Source organism: Equus caballus, chromosome 26 (assembly GCF_041296265.1).
Source record: "Equus caballus isolate H_3958 breed thoroughbred chromosome 26, TB-T2T, whole genome shotgun sequence".
In the NCBI taxonomy this organism is placed as follows: Eukaryota; Metazoa; Chordata; class Mammalia; order Perissodactyla; family Equidae; genus Equus; species Equus caballus.
Genome location: NC_091709.1, coordinates 39,716,615 through 39,736,174, shown reverse-complemented (window position 1 = coordinate 39,736,174; position 19,560 = coordinate 39,716,615). Strand labels below are relative to the sequence as shown.

Below are 19,560 nucleotides of genomic sequence, written 5' to 3'. Positions count from 1 at the left end.
GATATTAGCTCAGGGCTGATCTTCCTCAAGCAAAAAACGAGGAGGACTGGAAATAGATGTTAGCTCAGGGAGAATCTTCCTCACCAAAAAAAAAAAAAAAAAATTATTGACTTTAAATAATTTTACCTATGTTACATATAATAAAAAAGAAAGCCTTCCCCCCCCCCGCCAAAAAATGACAGATCCAGCATGTGACACTGACTTCCACACTCCCTGCCAAAACTGCTCCTTCCCCACCATGTCCCTAATCTCAGGAAATGGCACCAATATTCACCTGGTTATTAAAAAGCATGGCGTTATCACTAATGCATCATCATCCTATCAGCTTTTTCCTCAAATTACATCCTAATCAAACCCATTCTCACCCCTTCCATCACTAGCACCACAGCCCAAGCCATTATCACTTCTCTCCTGAATTACTTCTATAGCACTAGCAGGTTCCCTCTCTTCTCTTGTGTTCTCCAAAGATAGATTTGCCATGTGCCACCCAGGGACATCTTTTTAAAACGTAAATAAAATCAGGTTACTCCACCGCTCAAAACCCTTCAGCAGCATGCTGTCACACTTCGGATAGAATCCAAACCCTTTCCACAGGCTACATTAAACCTGTTTGCACATTCATCTGACATCCCACTAGAATGCAGCCACTTTGTTTCTGTATTTTACCACTGCCCGAAATAGTGCCCAGCACGCTGGCAATGTTCAAGGTGACTACAACTGGCTTCAGGGGGCAGTGGATGGAGACTGTCCACAAGGAGGCAGAAATGATCCAGGACAATGGCCAGATCTGGGGTAGAGAGGAAGACAGTGACACTGGTCCTCTGTTTTGCTGAATGTTGGGACTGATTAGAAAGAGTGTGAGAGATGAGGCAAGAGAGAGGGTGGTTAGCTGGGTGGCACAGAACTAGAAACAAGAGAGGCTTTTACAGAGAGAATGAAAAGTGGACTGGCGCAGCGCTGTGGCAGGAATGCCCCTCCACCTCCGGACTCCTGCCAGGGCACCTGGGGGTGGGAGAACCGGCAGCCTGCAAGTGAGAGCAGAGGAGAGCAGGGGGTGAAGGAGAACACATCAAGCTGGAGCAGAGGACTGCACGGCTGTTAGGCAATAGCCACCACTGGCTTTTGGCATTTCACTGCTATTTTTATACTGCTACAACTTCTCACACGTCTGCTCTCTCCCCAGCTAGAGAACAGGATCTCTAAAACCTGCAAAATGTCCCTGGCTTTCCTTCATCTCCTAAAATGGAAACTTGATCCTACCTACCCCATCAATGAGCACGCAATGCTCCATTAACAATAATGACTTGCTAATCTCCCTGAGATCCTAAGCTCACGAAGGCAGGAATCAGACCTCGCCCCTCATGTCTGCATCCCCAGGATGTGAGACTCACCTTGCTTCAGCACCACTAACTCATGACACCACTGCTAAGCCTCATGCATTCTGGTTGGGGCCCTTAAAACTGAGCTGGATCCATGGCATATGAGGCTAATCTCTGACCTGTTGAGCCAACCACCTACTTTAGTTCACTAAAGGAACTCTTCTCGTTGCCTTTAAAGGTAAAGCAGGGGAGGTTTTTTAGACAAAGAATATTCCTTCCCCTGATAACAACAAAAACGTATCAGCTACCTTTACTGACGTCCCATATGATGGCTGTGTTATCCACAGAGGCAGAAGCCATTAAATTCCCGTCAGTTGCCCAGCAAATATCATACACATCTTCCAAGTGGCCCCTAGAATCCAAAGAGGAAAAAACGGAGAAGAAGCAATTCTTGTCTCAAGGAAGGAAAAACTATCAAAAATTTAAAGGCAAACTCAGGGACCTTACATTAGAATGGGATTCTAGAAATTTCCACCAGAACTTCATTAGCCATAATTATAATATACTATCTTCAAGGATATCTGCTTCTTTAAAAGTGATTCAGTTTTACTAAGAAAAATTTTATAGCAGAAACTAAGAAAATCCATTTCAATCATGTTTTTATCTTTTAAAACTATTCTCTTATTTCTGTCTTGCGTAAGTAAAAGTTTTAAGTTAGATATAAAAGTCAAAATGCATATCAGTCAAATGCACTCAGATGGTAAAGATGAATCAGGGCCGTGGTCCCTCCCACATTACCTCAGGGTTTTTACGACAGTCCAGTTCTCCTTATTCAGCTGAGCCTCATCCTCATCCTGAAAACCTATCTGTTCTGGCTCCTTGTTATCATTCACCTTCCACAACAGAATGACAGCATCTGTGGAGCAATTCAATCAAAGATAAGCCAAGCTTTATTGCACACCTCTTCATTTCTGGAATTTTAGAGTATTAAAAAATATTTATGTTGTTCAAATAGACACTATGGCCATGATGATTTACTTCTAAGAATTAGGACAGGAAAAGCAGGTTTGCCTTTGAAGTAAAACAAAATCAAACTCATATCAGATCAGAGCTATGCAAAAGTCACCTTAAACAGAAGGGTCTCAGGCTAGCAAAACGCCACCACAAAGCGACTGACTACATTCACAAATCTAGAGGCCTAACCTATAAATGGCTGAATGGAAAAAAAAAAAAACAACAAAGAGCCACCAACGCGAGGGCTGGCAAATGGTTCCTAGCTGTGTAACCTTCAGCAAGTTACTTACCATCTTGAGGCCTCAGTCTCCTCCCCTGTGAAATGGGAATAATAACAGTATACCTCCCTCATAGGGTGGTTGTGAGGATGAAGTGAGTTAATATGCATAAAGCACTTATAACACAATGCCTGGCACATGGTAAGCCCCTAGATGTGTTAGCTATTATCATCACGGAAGTATCAGATACCTTAGCCTGACATCATCGAGCGTCTGAGTGCTCTATCCCCCCACACTGACTCCATGCCCACGACATAACCTACTGACCGTGACTCAGCTTCCCTTTCAGGAACACTCATAGGAGGAGACTGGATGAGCCGGCTGTATGGACACATGCGTTCTCATTCTAAGTTAACTGCGATCCTGGTTGTGTAGCTTACTCAGGGAGCTTGGCTGAGATGAGACCAGCCCAGACAGATGGACAGTCTCCACGTGCTGACTAACAGCAGGTGTCTGGGCCTCCAAGGCCAAAGGACTTTGCAAAATGACTGCTGCCCCGTGCAACCTCACAGAAGACACTCTGCCAGCCTCCTCCAGGGGATGTTCCTACTACACACACACACTCACTCTCTCTCTCTGGACACCATGGCACCGAACTCAACCATGTCTCTTTTCCTCCTTCTAACAAAATCTGAGATTTCTGTTTTATTTTGTACCGATTTCTAGACTGTACTAATGCTAAAACACGGTGAAAAGATTTACTTTGTCTGTACAGTTTTACGCCATTCAAGCACAAGCAAAAAATATGAATCAATCCACTTCCACGGAACAAATATAATTTATAGCGCCACTTAGATGATACTCCCTAAGCCAACTAATTAATTAATTACACAGAGACACGGAACGGACTGTGATCACTACAGAAACTAAACTAACAATCACACAAGGCCAGAACAGTTGCCTTGGGACTCTGACAGAATGGCAAGCACCTTCCTACTTGTCTCCAAACAGTCCAGTGGGAGCAAGTGGGAAAGGGGCCATTCTCAAACGGGTCTCAGTTTAAGCTTGCTGTCCTCTATCCGCTCACACTCCCCAGAATATTTTACTAAACTACCTAAATGGCAGATTGGGAGAGTCAAGCAACCTCTAAAATAAAAAAGCTATCCAGCTCACATCTCACTATTTAACATGAGACACACAGGGATCTGGTTTCTAATGAATTCTGAAGTACAGCAATACTCACCATCTCCTCCTGATGCTAAAATTTCCCCATTTGGAGAAAAACGCACCACATTGACCGCTTTGGTATGGCGAGCAAGATTGGACAAAAATTCCACAATGGCCTTTCCATCTGGTCCTTTTTCTACCTTCCAGATCTGTCGATAGCAAAACATTCACTCAGAGAAACATATAGTGAGCACCTACCATATTGTGCATATTAAAACAACCCTATGCTTATTTTCAGGAAGAAAATTTAGTTTTTCCTTTGCAACGTAAATGGAAGGGACTTCTATCTGAACCATAAACGAACAGTCCAATTGCCTGTTATCCTCCCTCCTTCTAGTGCATATTGTTCCCCAATAGGAACCTGGTTCAGGATTCCAAAATAACGGGCATCCAGTTACATCACCGTGTGGAACATTACCCAGCGAAGAAAGCTGCTCTCTTTTGCTTTCATTGATCACTCAAGACCCTGAGAATTTATCCCTCTGAGCTAGACGAGGAAGTAGCTGGAATTTGTTGACATTCGTTTTAAATCAAAGAATGAAGAATGCTGATTCAATAGTGCTTGCCGGTGCCTTTCTGTCTCCGCCCCACTTACCCGAACAGTGGTGTCCACCCCTGCCGACGCCAGTCTGTGGATCCTCCCGGCCGTGCCATGCTGGAAGTCCAGGCTGTACACCGGCTCCTTGTTGTGCCAGGCTATTTCGCAAGTGATGACTTTCATCCTCCTGTGTCTTGAAGCGGCAAAAATAATTCCTCGGGCACTGTTTTTTCCCAAAGACAGAGGAAAGCTGAAAAATCGTTGGTAATGAAATGAATATTATAGCAGGAAAGGTTTATTGAACACTTATTCCGAGCCAGACACCCTGCTAACCATTAAAAGCACACGCTGTATCGGGAAAGGATGTTAATGCTGACCTCTAACATTACACCTTGCAAGGTCCACCTAAAAGGCTTCGCTGAGCCGCGGCTGTTTATTCTCCTGCTACGTCCGGAAAAACAAAATGGAACACTCAAGGCAGAGATCAAGGGGCCGGGCCAGCTGCCCGACTGCCTCCGGGGCGCCTGCCCCGGGCAAAGGGCAGCCTAGAGGAGGGGACTGCAGGAGGAGGGGGCTGCCTGGGGGAGGGGCCTGTAGGAAGAGGGGGCTGCGGCAGCCCCGGGGAAAAGGGGCTGTCTGGGGAAGGGGCGGCCTGGAGGAGGGGACTGCAGGAGAGGGCAGCCCAGGGCAGAGGGCTGCAGGAGGAGAGGGCTGCTCGAGGGAGGGGGTTGCCAGGGGGAGGGGGCTGCTCCGGGGAGGAGGCCGCAGGGATTGGAGGCCGGGCCGCGGCGGACCCCCTCCTTCCCAGGGGCGGGGCTGCCCGGGGCAGGGGGCCGCCAGAAGGAGGAGACTGCCCGGGGGAGGGGACCCCCCCTTCCGAAGCCGCAAGGGACGGGGCGCTCGGCCCGGAAAGCCGCGACCCGGCCTGGCGGGATGGAGGCCGCGCGGGGCCTGGGCCCGGACGGAGACCGGCCTCCTGAACACGCGCTCCTCCAGAGCTCTCCCGGGCCCCCACGGCCCGCCCTCAGAGAGAGCCTCTCGTCTTAGCGGGGCCGGGAGACCCGGGGGCCGCCGGACCCAGCGCCGGGGAAGCCGTACCTGAAGGGACGCGGCAAGTCAGCGGCGCCGCCACCTCCCGCCGCCGTGCGCGCCGCTTCCCGCGCGCCGCAGGCCACGCCTCCGCGTGGGCGGGGCTCCGTGGACGCCCCACCTCCTCGTGGGCGGAGCCACAGGCCGCCCCGCCCCAGCCCGGAGGCAGTGGGTGGTGCAGCGCCACTGAGTCGTCAGAATCACTAATTCCCTGCTGGACCGACGCACGGGTGGAAGAATGGGTGAGTTCATCAATCCATTAGTTAAATCACGTTTTACCTTGTTGATTCATTCTTTTAGCAAATATTTACTGAGCATCTGCTATGTGCTGGACCGTATGCCCGCGCTGGATACACAGTGGCGAGCGAAGCTCAGACTTACCCTCAGGGAATTTACAGTCCAGGAAGGGAAAAGAAGAGCTGTCCTGTAAGACTGGTGGGAGGCTGTAACTCTGAAACCTGACCAAGACTACCAAGTGTTTCACTGGTATAGCGAATATTTGAGAGCTGTAACCTGTATCAGGCCCCGTTTTGGCCTCTAGAGTTTCAGTCATCAATAAAACCCAGAGACTGTCTTCTGGCCTCCTGTAGTCATGTTCACAAATAATTATAATAAAAAGATAAAGTGCAAGGAGCGTGAAAGGAACAGTGTGCTCTTACAGTTCTGAGGATGAGCTTATTTTGAATCTGAAGGCTCAAAGGATTTGAAGAGAAGCGGGCATTTAAAATGGCCTTCAGGTGACAGTTTTGGATAAGCAGCTCTGGGATATAGGGATTCAAGCTAAAGAAACTCACAGTTGACAGGAGAGACACAAAGGGGGAGCAATGGGACAGCCGATGGAAAAGGATGGATGGGCAATTAGCCTGGAAACCTTTGGACGTGAATGAGCAGGTCATATGAACGTGTGTGTTTCAAAGGCAGTTTTTACTCTCATTCTAAATTAACTGGAATCCGGGTTGCACAAACTAATCTGGGAGTTTGGATGAGATGACAGATAGACACTCTCCTTGTACAGACTAACAGCGGGTTTCTGGGCCTTCAAGGCCAAGGGACTGCAAAATGAGTGTTGCCCTATGCCAGCCTGCCCCAGGTGACTCTCCCACCCCCGTTTCCCTCTTCTCTCTCCTCTCCGTAGACATCATGGCACTGAAGTCAACAAGGTCTCTTCCTCTTTTTGCAAACAACAGTTGACATTTCTGTTTTTTATATATTGGCTTCTAGAACATTTTGGAGAGTACAAAGCTATGGGATTGTTCAGTTCCTGGATTGCTTACATTATACCTCAATTAGCAGAGGTGGTTATAAACACTTTTTAAAAACAGAATTTAACATTTTAAAGTGAGGGTGAGGTTGTAAGTCAGAAGGCAGAAATGGATGTAGCAGGCCCTTTGAAATGGGATAATTTCCCAGATGGAATAATTTATCCATGAGCTTCCTGGAAGGCCAGGAAACAAACACCTGGTGATGCAGAGCATTTACTTGATAAAAGGAACATCCATGTCCATCTGAGAAGTAAACTCTTCCTGGCATGTTTAGGAAGAAGAATTGACATGGATTCTTATATAAATGCTGGTTGATACTTTTAGCTAGTTTTATGAAAGGTATAGAAATTGTCTACAAATGGATGCCTCATGTTGACAAGAATGACTGGAGCCTCCTTAAGCCTGGTTTCTTGGGAAGCTAGGATAATGTAATCCAGATACACAGCTTTTAGGTATTCTCTCTTAAATCATGGCTTGGATTTAGAGAGCTTGGACTGGGAGTGACTAATATGTACTGCAGATAATCTGGCTGTTTCAAAAGTACAGATTCCTGCCCCCACCCAGGCCCACTGATTCAGAATATCCAGCAGAGGAGCCCAGGCACCTGCATTTTCACAAACTCCCAGGTGAGTCTGATAATCAATCTGGTTTGGAAAGCCCGGGGTTCAGTGTCTCTTGTAACCATCAGGTTTCTCCAAATTTCTGACAAATGCTGTCAATTCATAAATGAATCCTCTGATCATCTCCTGAAGTGCTAGGATTCTAGACTGTGGATTAAAAAGATAAGACATATGCTTAGGTACTAAATATACATGAAAGAGTTGGCTTTCTGGATGAAAATTTTGGGGACCTGACATCAGCGCCTGCCTGGTGAGCCGTCACATGCAGGAGATGGTGGCCCAGAGTGGGGCCCTGGGCAGGGCCAAATATTTTCTCAAAGAAGAAAAAAGAGGGGCCGGCTCCGTGGCCGAGTGGTTGAATTTGTGTGCTCCGCTGCGGCAGCCCAGGGTTTGGATCCTGGGCGTGGACATGGCACCGCTCATCAGGCCACGTTGAGGCGGCGTCCCATATGCCACAACTAGAAGGACGTGCAACTAAGATATACAACTATGTACGAGGGCGGGGGGGGGGGGGGGGGGGGAGGGGGTTTGGGGAGGTAAAGCAGGAAAAAAAAAAAAGAAAGAAAGAAAGAAAAGTATTTGGTTGAGACCCCAGTGTTTTGCACCAGGCTGGACTAAAGAAGTTCTACTGCGAGTGGTTCCAGCTAGATGCCTCAACCACCACCGAACTTCAGTGTGAGCCCCAGCATTGATTTTAGCAGAACTGTATCACTCTAAGGGGACCAATGTTATCTGGTCTCGCAAGAACTTTTCTCTGGTGAAAATTAATATAAAGGCAATAAATCTTAACTTGGCTTCAAAAACAGACTTCTCTGAATCCACTCTACTATGATTTCCTTTTCGAAGTGTGAAAACTCTGGAATAAAAATCTGAAGTCAGAATACGTACTAATAAAACATTATTAAAGAATAGGAAATAGGAATGCACAAAAAATTTAATAGCAGAAATTGAAACTTTAATAAAGGGTTGGGAAAAGAAGCTGAGAAAATTTTATCAGAATAAAAAGACAGAGGAAAAACAGGAGAAAATGACAGAAATAGCACAAGAGAATACATAGGACCTCTGGCACACTGCTGGTGGAAGTATAAATCGATACAAATTGCTATGGACTGAATGTTTGTGTCCCCCCAGAATTCCTGTGTTGAAGGCTAATCCCCAATGTGATGGTATTTAGAGGTGGGGGCTTAGGGAGGTAATTAGGCTTGGATGAGGTCATGGGGGTGGAATTGGTGTCCTTATAAGAGATGAAGAAACTTGACACTCTCTCCCACTGCCATGTGAGGAGACCCTGAGAAGACAGCCATCTCCAAATCAGGAAGAGGGCCTTCACCAGACACCCGGGTCTGCTGGCACCTTGATCTTGGACTTCCTAGCCTCCAAAACCATGAGAAATAAATGTTTGTTATTTAAGCCACCCCGTCTATGGTGTTTTTGCTACAGAAGCCTGAACTAAGACAAATACTTTAGGAAACTGCTCAGTAGTTTCTAATAAAGTCAAAGTCCCTGTATTCCTTGGTATATACGAAAGAAAAATGCATAAGAATGTATATAGCAGCTTTATACATAATAGCCCAAATTGGAAAGAATCCAAATATCCATCAATAGAAGAAAAGGTAACCAAACTGTGCCATATCCATACAATGGAATTCTATTCTGTGATCAAAAAGAAATACTGACACATGCAACAGCATGGATGAAGAAGCATTATGATAAACAAAAGAAGAAATTATTTCAAGTGATTGGCAAACAGAAATGTGATGATATCCCAAAGAAACCTTAAACTTTCTCAGTCATCCTGTGGTTAAAGTGATATTGATGTTGTTACATATGTATATACATACATATGTGTTTATCTATATATTGGGAAAAGCAAGTAAATAATTATATTTTGGGGTTAGGAACCAAGATTTCCAGCAAAAAAGACTAGAAATCTAAAATCTAAGAAAATTAATAAAATCACTAAATTGGCAATATTGGTATATATGTTCAATATATATTTTCTTTTTTAAAAAAAGAAGGGTTTCCTAACTCAGTCCACTAAAAAGGCCTGCAAGAAATGCCCAAACAAGAAGCATTGACTATATCTGTGCCTAGATTATGGTCTCCAAATAGCATGCCCATGAAAAGAACCAGAGCTCCTTGGAGAAAAGGATGTTTCCATGTCCAGAACAGGAAATGTATTTGATGAGCCTGAAACCTTATTATACCAAAAGGGAAGAAAATCATCAGACTACTAGGATTATGTAACAAAAACATAGGAGCCAATCTGAAGAGACCTCCAGCCAAAGTGAGACAATTTAACATTGGAAAATTGCCACAATGGATTGAAACACATTAAATGTTAAAATTCACAAGTTCATAATGATATTAACAACAATAACAAAAACCTCATTGGTTACCTTTGGAAGAAATCTGGAAACGAGGTATGAGTCAAGCATTTATACTGCCTATTCTGTATGAACTGTACCTCAGGATAACTAAATAGGTTTTCTTTATAGATTTCCCAATTCAAAAGGAATAATGAAATTTGAGTATCACCATTTCACAACTCCTAATAATGGATTTACGTGTGATTATTAATGGATGCTAAAATCATTAGGTAAAAGACTGATAGGAAACTTTATAAGGGATGGATTAGGATGACACCACCTAAACTCACTGATTAATCTTAACATAACAAAAAGAGACAACTATACGTTGTGTACCTCTTAATATGATACAACAGGAAGAATATAGTAGCACCTAAGAAGAATTCTTCAAAAAAACCCAAAAAATGAAACAGAAAAAGAACTTGAATCTGATTAACTCTGTAGATCTACCTACCAGTTTACAGAAATACAAGAGAGACATTTTTAAAAAATTAATGGTACCCAAATGAGGGATTCTAAAAGAAAAATGTTCTTGTTTCTTCAACAACTAAAAAGGAAGAAAACAAAGGAGAAGACAAACTGACAAAACTTTAGCTAGATTGACTAAGAAAAAAACCCCACAAATTACTAAAATCACAAAAGAAAGCAAGGATATTACTACTGATGTTATGGAAATAAAGAGGATTATTTTTATGGAAATAAAAAGAGAATACTGGGGCCGACCCTGTGGTCAAGTGGTTAAAGTTCCGAGTGCTCTGCTTTGGCGGTCCAGTTCACAGATCTGGATCCCCGGTGCAGACCTACTCCACCGGTCAGCCATGCTGTGGAGGTGACCCACATACAAAAAAACAGAGGAAGACTGGCACAGATATTAGCTCAGGGCTAATCTTCCTCAAGCAAAAAAAAAAAAAAAAAAAGAGGATTGGCAACAGATGTATCTTCCTCCCCCCCCCAAAAGAGAAGACTATGAACAATTGTATGCCAGCAAATTGGATAACCTATATGAATGGACAAATTTCTAGAAACACACAATCTATCAAAACTTAATTATGAAGTAGAAAATCTGAAAACACTTAAAACTAGTAAGGAAATTGACTCAATAATCAAAAACCTCCCAACAAAGAAAAGCCCTAGACAGATGGATTCACTGGTGAATTCTACCAAACATTTAAAGAAGAATTAACACCAATCCTTCTCAAACTCTGCCAAAAAATTAAAAAGGAGGAAACACTTCCTAACTCATTCTATTTGGCTGCATTACCCTGATACCAAAGCCAGACAGACACTACAAGAAAAGAAAAATACAGACCAATATTATGAATATTTGTGCAAAAAACCTCAACAAAATACTAGCAAACCAAATCCAGCAACATATTAAAAGGATTATACACAACCAAGGAGGAGTTGTTCCTGGAATGCAAGAATGGTTCAACATACAAAAATCAATCAATGTAATCCATATTAAAGGAATGAAGAGGGGGAAAACCCACATGATCATGTCATTTGATGCAGAAAAAGCATTTCACAACATTCAACACACTTTCATGATTAAAAATAACAAAAACAGTAAACTACAAGTAGAAGGAGACTTCCTTAATATGACAAAGGTAATAGATGAAAAACCCACAGCTCACATCATATTCAATGGTGAAAGACTGAAAGCTTTTCCTCAAAGATCAGGAACAAGACAAGGATACCCAATTTTACCACTTCTATTCAACACAGGATTGGCAGTTCTAGCCAGACGAATTACGCGAGAAAAATAAAGACATCTAAATTAAAAAGAGGGAAGTCAAACTATCTCTTTGCAGATGACATGATCTTATATGTAGAAAACTCTAAGTATTTGACAAAAAAAAAAACTCATTAAAGCTAATAAATAAATTCAGCAAAGCTGCAGGATACAAAAATCACACAAAAATCAGTTGCATTTCTCAACACTAACAATGAACATTCAGAAAGGAAATTGATAAAACAATTCCATTTACAATAGTATCAAAAAAGAATAAAATACTTAGGAATAAACTTAACCAAGTGGATGAAAGACTTGTACAATGAAAACTACAAAACTGCTGAAATTAAAGAAGACAAAGAAACGGAAAAACATCCTATGTTCATGGTTCATGGATTGAAAGACTTAATATTGTTAAGCTGACAATACTGCTCAAAATGGTCTACAGATTCAACGCAATTCCTATCAGAATCCCAATGGTGTGTTTTGCAGAAATAGGAAAACCTGTCCTAAAATTCATAGGGAATCTCAAGAGACCCTGAGTAACCAAAACAATCTTGAAAGAGAACAAATTTGGAGGACTCACCCTTCTTGATTTCAAAACTTACTAGAAAGCTACAATAATCAAAACAGTGTGGTCCTGGCATAAGGACAGATATATAGACCAATGGAATAGAGAGCCCAGAAATAAACCCTTGCATATATGGCCAATCAATTTTTGACAAGGGTGAGACGACCATTCAACGGGAAAAAGATAGTCTTTTTCAACAATTGGTGCTGGGAAAACTAGATAGCCACATGCAAAGCAATGAAATTGGAATCTTATACCATATGCAAAAATTAACTCAAAATGGATCAGAGACCTAAATGTAAGAGCTAAAACTATAAAACTCTTAGAAGAAAACAGGGGAAAATCTTCCTCACATCAGATTAGTCAATAATCTCTTGGCTATGATACCAAAAGCACAAGCAACAAAAGAAAAAATAAATTGGACTTCACCAAAATTAAAAACTCTTATTCATCAAAGGACACTATCAAGAGCAAAACACAACCCACAGGAGAAAATATTTGCAAATCATATATCTGATAAGAGATTAATATCCACAATACATTTAAAAAAAAACAACCTCCTGCAATTCTACAACAAACAACCCAGTTAAAGAACGGGCAAAGGACTTGAATAGATATTCTCCAAAGAAGACATAAGAATGGTCAATCAGCATGTGAAAAGAAGCTTAACATCACTAGCCATTAGAGAAATGCAAATCAAAACCACATTGAGACACCCCTTCACACCCATTAGGATGGCTATTATCAAAAAACAGAAAATAACAGTATTGTAGAGAATGTGGAAAAACTGGAAAACTTCTGCATTGCTGATGGGTATGTAAAATGGTGTAGCCTTTGTGGAAAACAGTTTGGCAATTCCTCAAACATTTAAACATAAAATTGCCATATAATTCAGCATTCCACTCCTAGGTATGTACCCAAAAGAAGTGAAAGCAAGGACTCAGAGATACTTATACAACAATGCTCATAGCAGCTTTATTCTTAATAGGAAAAGATGGAACCAACCCAAATGTCCATGGATGGATGAAGGGATAAACAAAATGTGGTAAATATATACAATGGATTATTCAGCCTTAAATAGGAATGAAATTGATATACATGACAACATGGATGAACCTTAAAAACATTATGCAAAGTGAAATAAGCCAGACACAAAAGGACAAATATTTTATGATTCCACTTATATGAGGTACCTAAAATAAGCAAATTCATAGAGACATAAAGTAGAGGTTACCAGGGGCTGGGGGCCAGGGGGATGAGGAGTTATTGTTTAGTGAATACAGAGTTTATTTGGAATGATGAAAAAGTTCTGGAAATGGATAGTGGTGATGGTTGCACAACAATGTGAATGAACTTAATGCCACTGAACTGTACACTTAAAAATGGCTAAATGGTAAATTTTATGTATATTTTTCCACAATAAAAAATTAATGAGTTAATATTTGTAACACAAACGAAATATTATGGGAGGGGGTAAGTAAATAGGGGCATAGATAAAACAAGATTGACCATGAGTTGAAAATCGCTGAAGCAGGATGATGGGTACACAGTTCATAATAATAGTTTCTCTATTTTTGTATGGGTTTGAAAATTCCCTAATAGGTTAAAATAACCTATACTAAAAAAAATCAATTTAAGAACACAGTAAATTAGTGGGAAATGAAAAACTACTGGTTAAGAGTGATTACAGTGTATAACACTATCGTATTTTATATAAGTACATTTAAGTATTATCATTAATATGTGATATATAATAAACTAGTATTACTGTCCTGGACCCCTGTATTTCCCTATCCAGGAAAAGAGATAACAGGTATCGTTATGTCAGGCTGTGTCACTTCTTTCTGTCAGCCGGTTAGATGACTCACACTCCTGGAACTCTGAGCATCTCCCAGCAAGTTTCCATGCTGCAGTCTACGAACACCTCTCCCCGAGAACTGAACCACCTAAAGTCATACAGGAAACTGGGAACAGTGCGCTACAGTCTCTCAACTGCCTCCAGGAGCACCACAGTTTGAGAGATACTCCACCAAGGGAGTAAAAACGGAGTCACAAAAACATGGGACAAGTGCTTGCACAGAAAAAGAAAATTGTAAACCCAAATTATTTTAAAATCAGCCTTGGTTCAGATCACACTATAAACTTTCAAAATACAAGCCCCAACTTTTTTTTTGAGGAAGGTTAGCCCTGAGCTAACATCTGCCACTATTCCTCCTCTTTTTGCTGGGGAAGGCTGGCCCTGACCTAACATCCGTGCCCATCTTTCTCTACTTCGTATGTGGGACGCCTGCCACAGCATGGCTTGACAAGCGGTGCATAGGTCTGCACCCGGGATCCGAACAAGCAAACCCCGGGCCGCAGAAGCGGAATGTGTGAACCTAACCACTGCGCCACTGGGGCAGCCCAAGCCCCAACTTTCAACAGCACTCAACAGAAAACCCATGGGAGATTAGGAAGACTGTTGGCTCGCATACTTTGTGAATATAAAGCACCATGACCTTTTGTTATGAAGATACAGCTGAATTCTGGATAATATTTACAAACTGAAGACACTCATAACCTAAATATTAGCCAGGCTGGGGTAAAAGTCCTTTTGAGTCAGATTTTAACTCATTCTATATATTGTTACCATAATATTGAGTCCTGACTGCTTTGCAAGAAATGAACACTGAACCTTGAAGTTAAACTTGTTTTACATGTTTGAAATAGGAAATTGCACTTACTCACAACTCATTATTAGAATATTTGTGTAGGAAATTAACTTCAGTTGTGATTCACATGCGTTTTCTAATGGTTAATTCATTCTGTGTGGCCGCCGCATTTAGTAACTTCACCTATATTTGAATGGCTTGAATTTACCGCCGCATTTAGTAACTTCACCTATATTTGAATGGCTTGAATTTACCAAGACTGTCTCTGTTAGTCTTGACTTTCTCCCTATAGGCCAGTATATGCCAAATAACTTTGTGATCATGAAATTTAATTCTAAAAAGCAACACATACATATTTTCCTTTATTCCAAGCAGATATTAATGGCATTCCTTCTGTGAGCCATGGCCAATGTCCAAAAGACAAATACACGAAAGACATGAATACAGGAGGTCTCTCACTCCACTCCCATGAGTCTGTTTGAGACACTGTACAAAAATAAGATTTAACCTACTGTGGATTTTCTGAAAGCTAGGATTTGTCTGGGTAGTGTTTGTAGCCACATTAACACAAGCTTTTAGCTTTTTTAAAGTATTAAGACAAAGAACTCAGTAGAAAAGAACAGGCAAAGAATATGAATATAGTACACAAAAAGAAATTAAAATGGCCAATAAAACATGAAAACATGTTCAACCTGAGACAAAGAAATGTAGGCTGCCATTTTTTCACATATCAGATTAGCAAAAGTAAGTTTGATATATAGAGGACAAAACACACACATACATTTATTTTTCATAGGAGTATAAGTTCCTGCAACCATTTTTGGATGGCAACATTTACTAAAATTTACATAGCATACACTGTTTTTCCATCCATATTTACTGCAAGGAATTTATGCACTGGATATACTTGAAAAAGTGTGTGATGTGTTATTTATTAATTTTCACACTAACACTTGTTAACCTCAAAAGGAGAGAAATAAATGAGCGTTAGAATATTCGTATCATAGAATTACTAAAGCTGTTCAAAAGAGTAATATGGAAATAAGATTTTTATATGAAATCAATTTTAATTTCTCACTCTGATAAAAACCAGAAAGCAACATTTATAAAATTGCCACATCACTTTTCATACCAGGGAACTGAAATCTGTACATCTCATTTTACCACTTACATGGTTTAACACCTTTGCGTAAATCTGAGATTCGAATATAAAGATATAAAATTTAACATAAACTGAATGCATATGTATGAATGTGTGCATGTATGCAGCTAATATTTTCTGAAGGACAAAAAGCAATAGTGGTTACCTTTAGGGAGGTGGTGGGGAAGTCTTTTCACTCTATACTATTCTGTTCCATTTACATTTCTAACTTGCGTACCAGCTCTGCTTCCCTTTCCCCCTCCTTGTTTGCCCGTGAGAATGTGGCCATGCTGATCCTGAATTTGCTTCAGGAACCACTTGAGTTCAGTATTTGTAAATAGTCATTACTGGAAGATCTAGATCAAAGGTTCTCTGCTCCAATGGCACACGGAGAAGTCTTAAAAAAAAATACTGGTATCTGGGGCCAACCCCAAAGACTGACTTAATTAGTTATGGAGTACAACCCTGCACTGGGAGTCTTAGAAACTCCCAGGTGATTCTAATATGCAGCCAATGGTGAGAACACCAGTACCTATCACTTTAGTTATTCCTCAATGACAAATAATGACCTAATGGGCTGTCTGATAAGAAGAATCAAGCATCTGCGATCATATGCAGAGTCACCAGCAGTACCTGCCCACATTAGGATTTTGAGACCCAAATAAAGGACACATTCCTGCTGTGTCAACACTTACTTTTACTGATTTTGTAGCCTCAGCTGACTAAAAGTGGGCCTGTTTGTAGGGATTGTGGACTATCTGATTTACTTCCTTAGACTGTTTTTGTTTTAAAGTAATAATTAGTTTAAGCAACACTGTCCTCTCACTAGCCTTTTACAAACTTAACAAAAAAGATAGGTATGAGTACTATATAAGCCATGGAAGCCCGTGTTCTTCTGTTAAATTTCTTGTTCACCACATTTTCAAAGAATCCTATCTTGGCAATAATTTCTTAAAGGGCAAAAAATATCTAAGTACTTCCAAAGAATCAATTTAGCAAGCAAGTTTCTCTTACTAATCCTATGATTAACTTTCCCATTAAGCCAGGTAACAGCCATTTCAATGTGTATTTTTGCAAGAATAAAGCTGACCAAAGGGGAAAAACAGCAAATTCCAGAAAGAACTGCTACATAAATATTCACAAACTTAGACATGCTCTACATAGCTGCTATCATTTAGGCAAAGTTTCTTCAGATTAAATTATTTATACAATGAAAAAGTTTCTTCCCAAGTGTAAAATACAGTCTCTTAAGATGAGCTTAGATTAATATTACTGGAAACAAAGCCTTAGTCTTCTAAATATAATTTGTAATTAATATAGTAAAATGAGCTCAACTGGAGGGTCTTTTTTATTTGAGGAAGATTAGCCCCAAGCTAACATCTACCACCAATCCGCCTCTTTTTTGCTGAGGAAGACTGGCCCTGAGCTAACATCTGTCCCCATCTTCCTCTACTTTATATGTGGGACACCTACCACAGTATGGCGTGCCAAGCAGTGCCATGTCTGCACCTGGCATCCGAACCTGTGAACCCCAGGCTGCCGAAGCGGAACGTGTGGACTTAACCGCTGCGCCACCGGGCTGGCCCCTCAAATGGAGGGTCTTAATGGACACAACTTTAGTTTTCAAAATATAATTTGAATATAGGACTCTTTAAAAGTAATATCTGAAGAGTTAGCCATCATATATATATTTTATTTTATTACAAGATATTTTAAAATTTGGGCAGATACAGTTATGACAGAAAACCAGCTTCATACCAAAAATACACTTTCAATTACTTTCTCAAGCAAATAAAAACAATCTTCATTTATTTGCTTTTTCTAGAAGTTAATGTACAGTAAAAATGTAATACTGTATATGACAGACATAATTAAGCATCCATATAAAAGGAACATGAATGTTCAGAAACAAAAGTAAAAATAAATAGCACGATAAAACTTTGAAAAAATAATGCACATTTTAGTTGTGGAAAATATGATTCTTAATTATATATACATAGTTATAATTAATAGAAAGCCATCTCTTTAAAATTGCACAAAACATGGGACAAATGAAGCATAAATTTTATGGCATGTAATACTATAATCCTAGGGCATTTTGTTGCTTAACTCCAGGATATAAAACACTTAGGTTTGTAATATAATAAAAGGTATGCAGTATTGTTTGAGAAAGACTGTCTTCCTCAACTCACATTAACCTGTAGTAATCCTACAAAAGGCTGTACAGGAAATTTCACAAAAAGAAATATTAACAATTCTTGTGCCCACTCCATGCCGATTAAGCAGCCAAAAATGGGCTTCAAAATAAACGTGGTGGAACATTTAATATTTTTGATACTTTTTTATACTAAGATAATTTCTTTGTTCTATAAAAACACTTTGTGTTTAACCATGATTGGCAATCTCAGCAGAAGAAAAATCCTGGCAAAATGGATGGAGAGTTTCTGCTTACTTTATTTTCATGAATAAGATATTCAGGAGATAAGAATTTATAGAAAACAAACAGTAATGCTCAATTCACTTACAACTTATCTTATCAGGAGTGTTATTCCATTCTTTAAAAATCCTGTTTAAACTTCTCTGTAAGAAAATCAAAGGTAACATTTCCATTTGTATTATGGCACAGCCCTCAGTTTAGAGAAAAATACACTTTAGGGAACCAGAAAAGATTACAGAAAGGTTAGGGGCAGCCTGAAAACCTCTTGGTGAAAAACACTTAAATCTTCTAGGGTAATAAAAAAATATGTGCAGACTTAATTACAAATATTTACATTTCAGAACAGAATCATGAGCCAGCTATTCAGCCGCTCAATACCAATGATTCACAGGCATTTCAAAGAAGTGAGAATGTGTCCACAGTATTTGTGGCCACGCTTGAATGCATAGAATAAAGATTATGGTTCTTCAGTCTGTTACCTATCGTATCTATAAAACAAATTTGTTTACATTTTCAAAACTGTACAACCAAAAGGACTGAGCAAATATTTTTATTATCTCACATAAAATATACTTTAGGTACTACTGATTTCACTCATTTGTTCAACAACTTGTCCTAAAATTTCATCAACTACATCAACATCATAATTCACTTGCTGAAGATCGAGATCAGGTACAATCATGGCCAGCAGCTGTCCTACGTTAACTCGAAGAGATCGAAGTTTGAGGCTGCAAATACAAATATTACATCTATTAGATGAACATTATAATACAGTTTAATATTCATCTAGGGCTTAAAATTTAAGTGAAACCTTAATACATTTAATTTAATAAATCTGTTGGTAAGTAGAGTGTTTCATAAAACTAGTGGCTCCACTTGGTTCCAACTAATAAAATTTTAATTTGAGACTGGAGAAAACATGGACTGGTAAAATAAATTACAAGATGTTAGTTATAATTTAAAATATTGTTATCACCTGGAAAACAGTAGGGACGTACTACTAGAACACTGGTCTAAGACTAAGAATGCATCACGGGATTTCCGCTTCCTTTTGAAGATGAACTGAATTGTTCCCTAAAACATGTTCTATGAGATATCCATTGTTGTAGAAGAGGAAGAAGAAATGGTTCTGTGGTCAAATAGGCTTATAAAACCCTGGGTTAAATAATGTTAAACAAGACTTTTTAAAATGCATGACTTCTTTGAACCTTTCAAATGCTAAAGTTCACTGTCTATCCATTTTACTGTGCATTTATAGGTGACAGTGTTTTGCTGAAAACCCTGGATTAGATCATCTTTATCATTTCTTTCAAGTATATATACACGGATCTGAATATCAACATCCTAGACTTTAAATACCTACAGCTATATA

General features: G+C 40.2%; 2 protein-coding genes and 1 long non-coding RNA gene across 5 annotated transcripts in view; 1 reads left to right on the top strand and 2 right to left on the bottom strand.

Annotated features, from left to right (window-relative positions):
• CHAF1B (chromatin assembly factor 1 subunit B) overlaps positions 1–5,567 on the bottom strand; it is a 22,137-nt gene extending 16,570 nt beyond the window's left edge. The window contains exons 1-5 of one of the 2 annotated variants that reach the window (XM_023630124.2): positions 5,415–5,567; positions 4,374–4,566; positions 3,795–3,927; positions 2,118–2,235; positions 1,628–1,731 (exon numbers count right to left, since the gene is read on the bottom strand). In XM_023630124.2, the coding sequence (XP_023485892.1) occupies positions 1,628–1,731; positions 2,118–2,235; positions 3,795–3,927; positions 4,374–4,499 (481 nt within the window). In that variant the 5' untranslated portion in view covers positions 4,500–4,566; positions 5,415–5,567. Of the gene's footprint in view, positions 1–1,627; positions 1,732–2,117; positions 2,236–3,794; positions 3,928–4,373; positions 4,567–4,693 lie in introns of both variants that reach the window. The other variant, XM_005606144.4, reaches the window with a different exon arrangement.
• Positions 5,564–19,560, top strand: LOC138920909 (uncharacterized). Its single transcript, XR_011432911.1, has 3 exons — positions 5,564–5,647; positions 7,232–7,293; positions 19,447–19,560. It is a non-coding gene; the product is annotated as an uncharacterized lncRNA (long non-coding RNA).
• Positions 17,424–19,560, bottom strand: part of MORC3 (MORC family CW-type zinc finger 3) — a 36,456-nt gene continuing 34,319 nt past the window's right edge. For both annotated transcript variants that reach the window (XM_023630122.2, XM_070252281.1), the window contains exon 17: positions 17,424–18,916. In XM_023630122.2, the coding sequence (XP_023485890.1) occupies positions 18,763–18,916 (154 nt within the window). In that variant the 3' untranslated portion in view covers positions 17,424–18,762. The remainder of the gene's footprint in view (positions 18,917–19,560) is intronic.